General features: G+C 40.3%; 2 protein-coding genes across 2 annotated transcripts; both read left to right on the forward strand.

Moving 5' to 3' along the window:
* The first annotated feature begins 406 nt into the window (after window positions 1-406).
* LOC117328449 lies at window positions 407-1,087 on the forward strand. The gene has a single exon (XM_033885980.1). It carries the CDS (start codon window positions 407-409, stop codon window positions 1,085-1,087), a length of 681 nt encoding a protein of 226 aa, XP_033741871.1.
* Window positions 1,088-1,388: 301 nt separating this feature from the next.
* On the forward strand, window positions 1,389-1,973 carry LOC117328450. The gene has a single exon (XM_033885982.1). It carries the CDS (start codon window positions 1,389-1,391, stop codon window positions 1,971-1,973), a length of 585 nt encoding a protein of 194 aa, XP_033741873.1.
* The last annotated feature ends 11,619 nt before the right edge of the window (window positions 1,974-13,592 follow it).

A 13,592-nucleotide genomic window follows, 5' to 3' on the forward strand; every position in this document is an offset into this window, starting at 1 on the left:
GAAAAAATCAAATCTCAAACCGAAAGAAAAAATCTTTGTGCCAAAAAGTGAGGGGATCAGTAGTATAATCTTTGCCATGGTGTCATTGCAATGTTATGCTTCAAAACACGGCACTATTTTGAATGACCTGGTCTCTGATAAAAAAGAACTGCCTCCAAGTGTATAAAAATGAATATGGATATAAAGCAACTAACCATATGTTCTACCATTGCTTTCTGTGCATGCCAAGCATGATTTTTCTCATTTTGTTTGTGCCATTTCTGTTGATTTTTCTGTTCCAAGTCTTTATCTATGAATCATTTGACATTGAATCTCTAATAAACTAATAACTGATTTTTAAAAATAAGAATGTACATTATTTCTATGTAATCTCCCTCTGACCAAGCTCTGTCTGTGTAACCTCCCAATGGTCCAGCTCTGTCTGTGTAGCCTCTCAATAATCCAGCTCGGTCTGTGTAGCCTCCCAATGATCCAGCTCTGTCTGTGTAGCCTCCCAATGATCCAGCTCTGTCTATGTTACCTCTCAATGATCCAGCTCTGTCTGTGTAACCTCTCAATGATCCAGATCTGTATGTATAACCTCCCAATGATCCAGCTCTGTCTTTGTAACCTCCCAATGATCCAGCTCTGTCTATGTAACCTCCCAATGATCCAGCTCTGTCTATGTAACCTCCCAATAATCCAACTCTGTCTGTGTAACCTCCCAATGATCCAGCTCTGTCTGTGTAACCTCCCAATGATCCAGCTCTGTCTGTGTAACCTCCCAATGATCCAGCTCGGTCTGTGTAACCTCCCAATGATCCAGCTCTGTCTGTGTAACCTCCCAATGATCCAGTTCTGTCTGTGTAACCTCTCAATGATCCAGCTCTGTCTGTGTAACCTCCCTATGATCCAGCTCTGTCTGTGTAACCTCCCAATGATCCAGCTCTGTCTGTGTAACCTCCCAATGATCCAGCTCTGTCTGTGTAATCTCCCTATGATCCAGCTCTGTCTGTGTAACCTCTCAATGATCCAGATCTGTCTGTGTAACCTCCCAATGATCCAGCTCTGTCTGTGTAACCTCCTAATGATCCAGCTGTCTGTGTAACCTCCCAATGATCCAGCTCTGTCTGTGTAACCTCCTAATGATCCAGCTGTCTGTGTAACCTCCCAATGATCCAGCTGTCTGTGTAACCTCCCAATGATCCAGCTCTGTCTGTGTAACCTCCCAATGATCCAGCTCTGTCTGTGTAACCTCCCAATGATCCAGCTCTGTCTATGTAACCTCCCAATGATCCAGCTCTGTCTGTGTAACCTCCCAATGATCCAGCTCTGTCTGTGTAACCTCCCAATGATCCAGCTCTGTCTGTGTAACCTCCCAATGATCCAGCTGTCTGTGTAACCTCCCAATGATCCAGTTCTGTCTGTGTAACCTCCCAATGATCCAGCTCTGTCTGTGTAACCTCCCAATGATCCAGCTCTGTCTGTGTAACCTCCCAATGATCCAGCTCTGTCTGTGTTACCTCCCAATCATCCAGCTCTGTCTGTGTAACCTCTCAATGATCCAGCTCTGTCTGTGTAACCTCTCAATGATCCAGCTCTGTCTGTGTAACCTCTCAATGATCCAGCTCTGTCTGTATAAACTCCCAATGATCCAGCTCTGTCTGTGTAACCTCCCAATGATCCAGCTCTGTCTGTATAACCCCCCAATGATCCAGCTCTGTCTGTGTAACCCCTCAATGATCCAGATCTGTCTGTGTAACCCCTCAATGATCCAGCTCTGTCCGTGTAACCTCTCAATGATCCAGCTCTGTCTGTGTAACCTCTCAATGATCCAGCTCTGTCTGTGTAACCTCCCAATGATCCAGCTCTGTCTGTGTAACCTCCCAATGATCCAGATCTGTCTGTGTAACCTCCCAATGATCCAGCTTTGTCTGTATAACCTCCCAATGATCCAGATCTGTCTGTATAACCTCCAAAACCTTATTCAGTAAGCCTGTGTGGTGTATAGTTTGATGGTATCTCCCAAACCAGCTGAAACTCTCACAGAAACAGTTACCAACATGTTTATGGCGTCCTGTCATGTTCACTAATTTGCCAAGCTTATCACATTCACTTTGAATTTAAAAATTCCTTTTTTGTTTCCATGGAAGCCAATTTTGGAGCAGGGTAAGAGATTTAATTGGAGAAGAAAATTATCAAATTTCGAAGTCTGGGTTTGATTGATGTAGGGCTATTATAACCTGTGGTAATTGTCTGCCATCAGGATGAGTAAATCAAGTCCATCTGTCACAGGTTTGCTGTTGTATCTAGTATCAGTATCAGTCGGAGGTATTTATTAAGTACCTGTATAAGATGTCATTAGGTATCAATTACCTGTATAAGATGTAATTAGGTATTAATTACCTGTATAAGATGTAATCAGGTATTAATTACCTGTATAAGATGTAATTAGGTATTAATTACCTGTATAAGATGTAATCAGGTATTAATTACCTGTATAAGATGTAATCAGGTATTAATTACCTGTATAAGATGTAATTAGGTATTAATTACCTGTATAAGATAATTAGTATCAATTACCTGTATAATATGTAATTACATATTAAGTACCTGTATAAGATGTAATTACATATTAAGTACCTGTATAAGATGTAATTACGTATTAAGTACCTGTATAAGATGTAATCAGGTATTAATTACCTGTATCAGATGAAATAAGTAATTTTTAACATCCTCAAATGACCATTATGAAATGTTTATTTGTCCATCAATGTTTGCCAGTCAAAAAACAATTGATGTATTTCTACCTGTTTGTGTATTGATCTTTAAATTGATCGTTCAGGTGATCTCCAATAATACCTGTAGTCTATTTCCTATTGTTTGAGGAGACAATGGGGCTCCATTACATTACTTCTCCTGTCAGGTGTTATGGCTCCTGGCCATCCAGGTATGCATGTATCATGTAAATGAAGGAAAATATAACAAATTATTTCTAGTCTTTGAATGTGTTTCTAGGTATTGTAGGTACAAATTGGTACAGTGTAGATGAAGATGAAAAACAATTTGCAAGTGCATAATCCAATTAAGCGGTGCCATCACTCATATCAACAACTCCACCCTAGTACTCAATCTTCCTACAGCAGATATCTCTCTCCTTCACACTGTGAGGCACATTAACTCCAGAAATTGTCAGCCACTTTGTATGTTTTATTTTCCCAGACTTGTGTAAGTTGTGGCTTCCCAGATCTGTTCCGACCCTGTCTACCTTAAACCCAATTCTACAATCTAATTCCAGAAAACTAGTCTCTGTCTCTTTATGATGTTTCCTATTTTGATATTTACAAGGTCCTTCAGAAATTCTGAGTGGAAGTAATTGAACCTGAGCGCAGTTATTTTTCACACCATCAAAGTTTTAGCTGTTTTTTTCAGACACCAAACGGCCAAAGCATTGAGTAAAGATGGCCCCTGAGAAGTTGTAATTAAATGTCAATGATTCTACATGTAAGACTTTAATACAACAGATATAGTGTTTAACAAAACTGATGTGGTTAGTGTTCTGGTGTCCGATGATTCTAGTGGCTACCAAAAACATCCAGTATAGCGAGATAGAGAATCCAATCACTTGTACACTTCCCAGCAAATAAATTCCCTCTGGGTCTGGGTCTCCTTCAATTCCAATAACCACTTGTAGAGAAGCTAAAACGATATCCACATAAAGGTTTCCCCAAGTGATAATTTGAGGGGAACTTTAGGAGTACCATTTTGTTCTCTCACTAATATATCAGATATTTCTGAGGTAGTTTGATAATATCTATTTTCTTCCTACAAACTATTTTTGGACATGTTCCACAATAGTAAAACTTTCAAATTTTACTTGTAGGCCATTTGACACCCAACAATTGCTTCACTTTCAAGATCGTCTGTGAAGTAGCTTTGTAATCCAGCAATTAGCATGCTATCATCTAATTGAGGATACTTGAATGATAATTTTGTAGTTCAAGAAAGAGCTATGCTAAGTATTGTGATTAACAGATGGGTAATTTTAAAGTCCAGCTATTGTTACACTATCAAAATTACTTGTGGGGTAAAGTCCAACAATTGTTACATTTTCAATATAACTTGTGGGGTAATTTCAAAGTCCAGCCAATATATGTTACACTTTCAAGATTACTTGTGGGGTATATTTAAAGTCCAGCTATTGTTACACAAAATGTACTATCAAAACTACTTGTGGGGTAATTTTGAATTCCAACAATTGTTACACATTCAAGATTACTTGTGGGGGTAATTTTGAAGTCCAACAATTGCTACACATCCAAGATTACTTGTGGGGTAATTTTGAAGTCCAACAATTGTTACACATTCAAGATTACTTGTGGGGTAATTTTGAAGTCCAACAATTGTTACACATCCAAGATTACTTGTGGGGTAATTTTGAAGTCCAACAATTGTTACACATCCAAGATTACTTGTGGGGTAATTTTGAAGTCCAACAATTGTTACACATTCAAGATTACTTGTGGGGTAATTTTGAAGTCCAACAATTGTTACACATTCAAGATTACTTGTGGGGTAATTTTGAAGTCCAATAATTGTTACACATTCAAGATTACTTGTGGGGTAATTTTTGAAGTCCAACAATTGTTACACATTCAAGATTACTTGTGGGGTAATTTTGAAGTCCAGTAATTATTACACTACCGAGGTTACTTGCAGGGTAATATACAATCACCTGGAAAAACCAATGAAGAAATCAAATTACAATATATTTCAATAATCCATATTCAACTACTACATGTTTTGCCAGAACAATAAAAGACATTACCTAGAATAGTTTGACCAAGTGTGTTAAGGATCATGCCAATGAGGCTTCAGAATGCCCTCTAAGAGCCAACAAAGTATAGCTTATCATTATATTTACATGTAAAAATCCTCTCCTATAAGAGAACAACTACTAGACACAATATACAATAAGCATTATAAGCAAAACTGATTTTCTGACACCTCAAATTTCTTCATTTCGCTTATCTTGAAGATCAGTTTGACAGGATATTTCTTCAAGAAATCAAATTATCTCTCACTATCAGAATGAATGACTGGCTCCGACACTGAAGTCAGACATGCAGACAGCACTTTCTGTGCTGACTCCGACCATTTTGACCATTTTACACTTCCTCTCTTCAGTCTAGTGGACAAATGATGGAGATGGCCTCCATGGAAAGGCTGATAATTAAAATTCTGTATTAGGGACTGCTACACAGTGACAGCATTGTACCTCCATTAATTCTATCCAACTTTAACCAAGATTCTTGTCGGACCGTTACCTTTCTGATTACGTCTCTACTCCAATAGATCCCTAATACAGTTAAGTAGTTACCTGATTACGTCACTACTCCAGTAGATCCCTATACAGTTAAGTAGTTACCTGATTATGTCACTACTCCAGTAGATCCCTAATACAGATAAGTGGTTACCTGATTACGTCTCTACTCCAATAGATCCCTAATACAGTTAAGTAGTTACCTGATTACGTCACTACTCCAGTAGATCCCTAATACAGTTAAGTAGTTACCTGATTACGTCACTACTCCAATAGACCCCTAATACAGTTAAGTAGTTACCTGATTACGTCACTACTCCAGTAGATCCCTAATACAGTTAAGTCTAAATACTTATCCAGCTGTATAATATGCCACTTCACAAAATATCTGTGTAGGTTTATGATTTTCATTTTTACATATTTTTTAGATTTATGGATATCTAAAGCGTATGTTAAAAATTTATGATGATGAATGTTCATATGCTAAGAAAATATTGTATTATGAAGTATTGATGTTATCAAACCTATAACAAAGTTCTAGTTGGAAGAGGACTCTGTAAGTAATGGTAGTTATGTACTACTTTATCAGTAATCGTACACGTTCCACACAGCATGACCGAATGTCTCTAAGATTAATGTCTAATTGATATTTATTCCCATCATCCAAACAAATTTCATTTTAGCACTTGATATCAAAATGAACTTGTCCAATTTCAAAAGAATTACTATCTTAAGTGCATTCTACCAATAAGGTAACTGATATTGTGTAGACAGCTGTTGAAGACAAAACCTGCATGTTCTGCAGTTCAGCATCGATAGATACTACCACTAATAGTGCACAAGAGAGGCCAACGTGTAGAAATTCGAGATTGTCAGGATATCTCAATAGGTAAATACTTCTTGAAGGTCAAATAATGTCTGTTTCATGCCAATCAAGAAATTCTATAGTTAGAAATAAACTTATGATGGTGCAGCATTTGGGTGAACATAAATGTGGTTCTGGTATGATCCATTACTTATTGAGTGAAATGGAATGATTACAAAAGTACATATTCTAAACCCACAGAAGGGGGCTCTGGCACCTCAGAAGGAAGATCTGGTGCCACGGGAGGAGGCTCTGGCACCACAGGAAGGATATCTGGCACCACAGGAAGGAGATCTGGCACCACAGGAGGGAGATCTGGTGCCACAGGTAGGAGATCTGGCACCACAGAAGGGGATCTGGCACCACAGGAGGGGCTCTGGTACCACAGGAAGGATATTTCGCACTACATGAGGGGGCTCTGGTACCACAAGAGGGAGATTTGGCACCACATGAGGGGGCTCTGGCACGGGCTCTGGCACCACATGAGGGGGCTCTGGCACCACAGGAGGGGAACTGGACCACAGGAGGGAGATCTGGCACCAACGGAGGGGGATCTAGCACCACAGGTGGGGGCTCTGGCACCTCAGGAGGGTCTCTGGCCCCACAGGAAGGGATCTGGCACCACAGGAGGGGTTCTGGTACCATAGGATGGAGATTTGGCACTACATGAGGGGGCTCTGGTACCACAGGAGGGAGATTTGGCACCACATGATGGGGCTCTGGCACAGGCTCTGGCACCACATGAGGGGGCTCAGGCTCTGGCACCACAGGAGGGGAAACTGGACCACAGGAGGGGACACTGGCACCACAGGAGGGGACTCTGGCAGCAGATGATTGAAAGGTGAGGTTTATTGTGTAATATAACTGTCAGTTTTATAACAACATGAAATCACAATGTGGTGAATCAATGGTCTATTACATTCCTGATCAAAAGTCTTTACTTTATGCCAAATTGATTGAGGTCAAATAAACACGGGTAAAAAAAATCAAGGTCAAAACCATCAAGGTCAAATAAACCTTGGTCAAACTAGCCAAGGTCAATCCAATCAAGATCAAACTAACTGAGGTCAAACCATTCATGGTCAAACTAACCAATGTCAAATCAATCAATGTTAAACTGACCAAGGTTAAAATGAATCAGCAGCAATTGCAGGAACCCAGTCCATAGAAATATAAGCTATAAGCACATTTTTTAATACCAAATTATTGCATCACCAACACTTCAGCAGTTCAGTTTCTAAAATAAGCCACAAAAACAATATTATCTGTTAAGTTAATTGATCAAATTGAAATTTTATTATTGGTAAATTCTGCCAGTTTAATTAAATAGTGCTCCATTGCTGGAACAGTCCAAATCTGTATCTACATTCAGTATAGAGCAATTTTAGTGGTAACACAGGTAGATTTTCTTTATGTTACTAAACATGTATCTGACATTAGCAATAGCATTAGACATTTTTGAGGTCTCTATCTCTGTGTCATTTCAGGTCAAGCATCAAAAACTGCAATTTTATCTCATGTCATGGATTTTTGTTGTTGTTCAAGTTCTTTTTACTGCTAATGACATTTACAAAGTAAAAGTTGGGGTTATTTACAAATTCAGACCTATGAAGATTGTATAAAACCAATATTCTTCAGAAGCACTTATACTTAAAGAATAACTATGAAAGATTAAACAGAAGCACAAAGTCAGTAAAAAATAATTTATACACTCTTTATAGTGATCTTTCCTTTACACTCATGTGACCTAAATCCAAAATCAACATCACTGAGAAGCTTGAAACTTTATGGATATTGATCAAGAAACACACTGACTATTACAATGGTGCAGGGTTTAGGCTCCAGAAGGTCTTACTAGAGTTTACAGTCTATTAACAGACTGAGTAAACAATGGAGGATAGTTGTGAAAAGTTACAGCGACCTCATACACTGATGTTATACTCAAGCTGACTCCCTGTAATGAATTTGGTTGACTGTTTGGCTTTTAGTACTAGAATGGCCGCTAAGGAATTTAGTGAAGTGGAGGTGACACATTGACCCCCATGATATAGTGCAGTGCTGCTGAAGTTGTTTCTGCTTATATGTAAAACAATTTGATGACTGCCTGACATGCTTCATAGAAATAGAGCTCAGCTGAGAGTGTTGTACTGGAGATGTCATCAATATATGTCTAATATTTGTGGTATGATTGGGATGTTAGGTTTAAGAGGAAATACCACACAGACTTTAGAACTCTAAATACAGCCACAGTTGATTGACTAATTTGTAGAAGTATTGACAACTCGTGTCTAAAGACAATATGAACTGTCTATATTGTCCATTTTGTCCTCATTACACTGAGAAAACATTACACACTAAGGATCAATTTGTCTGTCGGACACTAATACTGTTACCAATGACAGTTATAGTCTTCAAACTCTGACTGTGTCTGGGCCAAGCATATATCTAGGGCCTTATACAAACACTGACTAACTCTAGACCAAACATATATCTAGGGCCTTATACAAACTCTGACTAACTCTAGACCAAACATATATCTAGGGCCTTATACAAACACTGACTGTCTCTGGGTCAAACATATATCTAGGGCCTTATACAAACACTGACTGTCTCTGGGTCAAACATATATCTAGGGCCTTATACAAACACTGACTGTGTCTGGGCCAAACATATATCTAGGGCCTTATACAAACCCTGACTGTGTCTGGGCCAAACATATATCTAGGGCCTTATACAAACCCTCACTGTCTCTGGGCCAAACATATATCTAGGGCCTTATACAAACCCTCACTGTCTCTGGGTCAAACATACATCTAGGGCCTTATACAAACCCTCACTGTCTCTGGGCCAAACATATATCTAGGGCCTTATACAAACACAGACTGTCTCTGGGTCAAACATATATCTAGGGCCTTATACAAACCCTCACTGTCTCTGGGTCAAACATATATCTAGGGCCTTATACAAACCCTCACTGTCTCTGGGTCAAACATATATCTAGGGCCTTATACAAACCCTCACTGTCTCTGGGTCAAACATATATCTAGGGCCTTATACAAACACAGACTGTCTCTGGGTCAAACATATATCTAGGGCCTTATACAAACACTGACTGTGTCTGGGCCAAACATATATCTAGGGCCTTATACAAACCCTCACTGTCTCTGGGTCAAACATATATCTAGGGCCTTATACAAACACAGACTGTCTCTGGGTCAAACATATATCTAGGGCCTTATACAAACCCTCACTGTCTCTGGGTCAAACATATATCTAGGGCCTTATACAAACCCTCACTGTCTCTGGGCCAAACATATATCTAGGGCCTTATACAAACCCTCACTGTGTCTGGGCCACACATATATCTAGGGCCTTATACAAACACCGACTGTCTCTGGGTCAAACATATATCTAGGGCCTTATACAAACCCCGACTGTCTCTGGGCCAAACATATATCTAGGGCCTTATACAAACCCTCACTGTCTCTGGGCCAAACATATATCTAGGGCCTTATACAAACACCGACTGTCTCTGGGTCAAACATATATCTAGGGCCTTATACAAACACAGACTAACTCTAGACCAAACATATATCTAGGGCCTTATACAAACCCTGACTGTGTCTGGGCCAAACATATATCTAGGGCCTTATACAAACACTGACTGTCTCTGGGCCAAACATATATCTAGGGCCTTATACAAACCCTGACTAACTCTAGACCAAACATATATCTAGGGCCTTATACAAACCCTGACTGTGTCTGGGCCAAACATATATCTAGGGCCTTATACAAACCCTCACTGTCTCTGGGCCAAACATATATCTAGGGCCTTATACAAACCCTCACTGTCTCTGGGTCAAACATACATCTAGGGCCTTATACAAACCCTCACTGTCTCTGGGCCAAACATATATCTAGGGCCTTATACAAACACAGACTGTCTCTGGGTCAAACATATATCTAGGGCCTTATACAAACACAGACTGTCTCTGGGTCAAACATATATCTAGGGCCTTATACAAACCCTCACTGTCTCTGGGTCAAACATATATCTAGGGCCTTATACAAACCCTCACTGTCTCTGGGTCAAACATATATCTAGGGCCTTATACAAACCCTCACTGTCTCTGGGTCAAACATATATCTAGGGCCTTATACAAACACAGACTGTCTCTGGGTCAAACATATATCTAGGGCCTTATACAAACACAGACTGTCTCTGGGTCAAACATATATCTAGGGCCTTATACAAACCCTCACTGTCTCTGGGTCAAACATATATCTAGGGCCTTATACAAACCCTCACTGTCTCTGGGCCAAACATATATCTAGGGCCTTATACAAACCCTCACTGTGTCTGGGCCACACATATATCTAGGGCCTTATACAAACACCGACTGTCTCTGGGTCAAACATATATCTAGGGCCTTATACAAACCCCGACTGTCTCTGGGCCAAACATATATCTAGGGCCTTATACAAACCCTCACTGTCTCTGGGCCAAACATATATCTAGGGCCTTATACAAACACCGACTGTCTCTGGGTCAAACATATATCTAGGGCCTTATACAAACCCCGACTGTCTCTGGGCCAAACATATATCTAGGGCCTTATACAAACACCGACTGTCTCTGGGTCAAACATATATCTAGGGCCTTATACAAACACAGACTGTCTCTGGGTCAAACATATATCTAGGGCCTTATACAAACCCTGACTGTCTCTGGGTCAAACATATATCTAGGGCCTTATACAAACCCTGACTGTCTCTGGGTCAAACATATATCTAGGGCCTTATACAAACCCTCACTGTCTCTGGGTCAAACATATATCTAGGGCCTGATACAAACACCGACTGTCTCTGGGCCAAACATATATCTAGGGCCGTATACAAACCCTCACTGTCTCTGGGCCAAACATATATCTAGGGCCTTATACAAACCCTGACTGTCTCTGGGCCAAACATATATCTAGGGCCTTATACAAACCCTCACTGTCTCTGGGTCAAACATATATCTAGAGCCTTATACAAACCCTGACTGTCTCTGGGCCAAACATATATCTAGGGCCTTATACAAACACTGACTGTCTCTGGGCCAAACATATATCTAGGGCCTTATACAAACCCTCACTGTCTCTGGGTTAAACATACATCTAGGGCCTGATACAAACCCTCACTGTCTCTGGGCCAAGCATATATCTAGTGCCTTATACAAACACCGACTGTCTCTAGACCAAACATATATCTAGGGCCTTATACAAACCCTCACTGTCTCTAGACCAAACATATATCTAGGGCCTTATACAAACTCTGACTAACTCTAGACCAAACATACATCTAGGGCCTTATACAAACACCGACTGTCTCTAGACCAAACATATATCTAGGGCCTTATACAAACCCTCACTGTCTCTAGACCAAACATATATCTAGGGCCTTATACAAACCCTCACTGTCTCTAGACCAAACATATATCTAGGGCCTTATACAAACTCTGACTAACTCTAGACCAAACATACATCTAGGGCCTTATACAAACACCGACTGTCTCTAGACCAAACATATATCTAGGGCCTTATACAAACCCTCACTGTCTCTGGGCCAAACATATATCTAGGGCCTTATACAAACCCTCACTGTCTCTGGGTCAAACATATATCTAGGGCCTTATACAAACACCGACTGTCTCTAGACCAAACATATATCTAGGGCCTTATACAAACCCCGACTGTCTCTGGGTCAAACATATATCTAGGGCCTTATACAAACCCTCACTGTCTCTGGGTCAAACATATATCTAGGGCCTTATACAAACACTGACTGTCTCTGGGTCAAACATACATCTAGGGCCTTATACAAACTCTGACTAACTCTAGACCAAACATATATCTAGGGCCTTATACAAACCCTCACTGTCTCTGGGTCAAACATATATCTAGGGCCTGATACAAACACCGACTGTCTCTGGGCCAAACATATATCTAGGGCCGTATACAAACCCTCACCGTCTCTGGGCCAAACATATATCTAGGGCCTTATACAAACCCTGACTGTCTCTGGGCCAAACATATATCTAGGGCCTTATACAAACCCTCACTGTCTCTGGGTCAAACATATATCTAGAGCCTTATACAAACCCTGACTGTCTCTGGGCCAAACATATATCTAGGGCCTTATACAAACACTGACTAACTCGTAACCAACATATATCTAGGGCCGTATACAAACCCTAACTGTCTCTGGGTCAAACACTATCTAGGGCCTTATACAAACACTAGACTGTCTCTGGGGCCAAGCATATATCTAGGGCCTTAATACAAACACGGACGGTCTCTAGACAAACATATATCTAGGGCCTTATACAAACACCTGACTGTCTCTGGGTCCAAACATATATCTAGGGCCTTATACAAACACGGACTACTCTAGAACAAAACATATATCTAGGGCCTTATACAACACCGACTGTCTCTGGGTCAAACATATATCTAGGGCCTTATACAACCCTCACTGTCTCTGGTCCAAACATATATCTAGGGCCTTATACAAACCACTGACTGTCTCTGGGGCCAAACATATATCTAGGGCCTTATACAAACACTGACTGTCTCTGGGGCAAACATATCATCTAGGCCTTATACAAAACCGACTGTCTCTAGACCAAACATATATCTAGGGCCTTATACAAACCCTCACTGTCTCTGGGCCAAACATATATCTAGGGCCTTATACAAACCCTCACTGTCTCTGGGTCAAACATATATCTAGGGCCTTATACAAACACCGACTGTCTCTAGACCAAACATATATCTAGGGCCTTATACAAACCCCGACTGTCTCTGGGTCAAACATATATCTAGGGCCTTATACAAACCCTCACTGTCTCTGGGTCAAACATATATCTAGGGCCTTATACAAACACTGACTGTCTCTGGGTCAAACATATATCTAGGGCCTTATACAAACTCTGACTAACTCTAGACCAAACATATATCTAGGGCCTTATACAAACCCTCACTGTCTCTGGGTCAAACATATATCTAGGGCCTTATACAAACCCTCACTGTCTCTGGGTCAAACATATATCTAGGGCCTTATACAAACCCTCACTGTCTCTGGGTCAAACATATATCTAGGGCCTTATACAAACCCTCACTGTCTCTGGGTCAAACATATATCTAGGGCCTTATACAAACCCTGACTGTCTCTGGGTCAAACATATATCTAGGGCCTTATACAGACACCGACTGTCTCTGGATGGACTTGACTTCTCTGAATCAGACAATGTAATAGTTTTATTCCAAATGAGCTAGGACTTGGCTTCTCTAAAGCAGAAGATTGGACAATAATATTTCAAATGAGGATGAATGAACTTTCCAAACGTGTTTACAGATTTAAACTACAGTAATTAGAAAATAA

This window comes from Pecten maximus, chromosome 5 (genome assembly GCF_902652985.1).
Source record: "Pecten maximus chromosome 5, xPecMax1.1, whole genome shotgun sequence".
In the NCBI taxonomy this organism is placed as follows: Eukaryota; Metazoa; Mollusca; class Bivalvia; order Pectinida; family Pectinidae; genus Pecten; species Pecten maximus.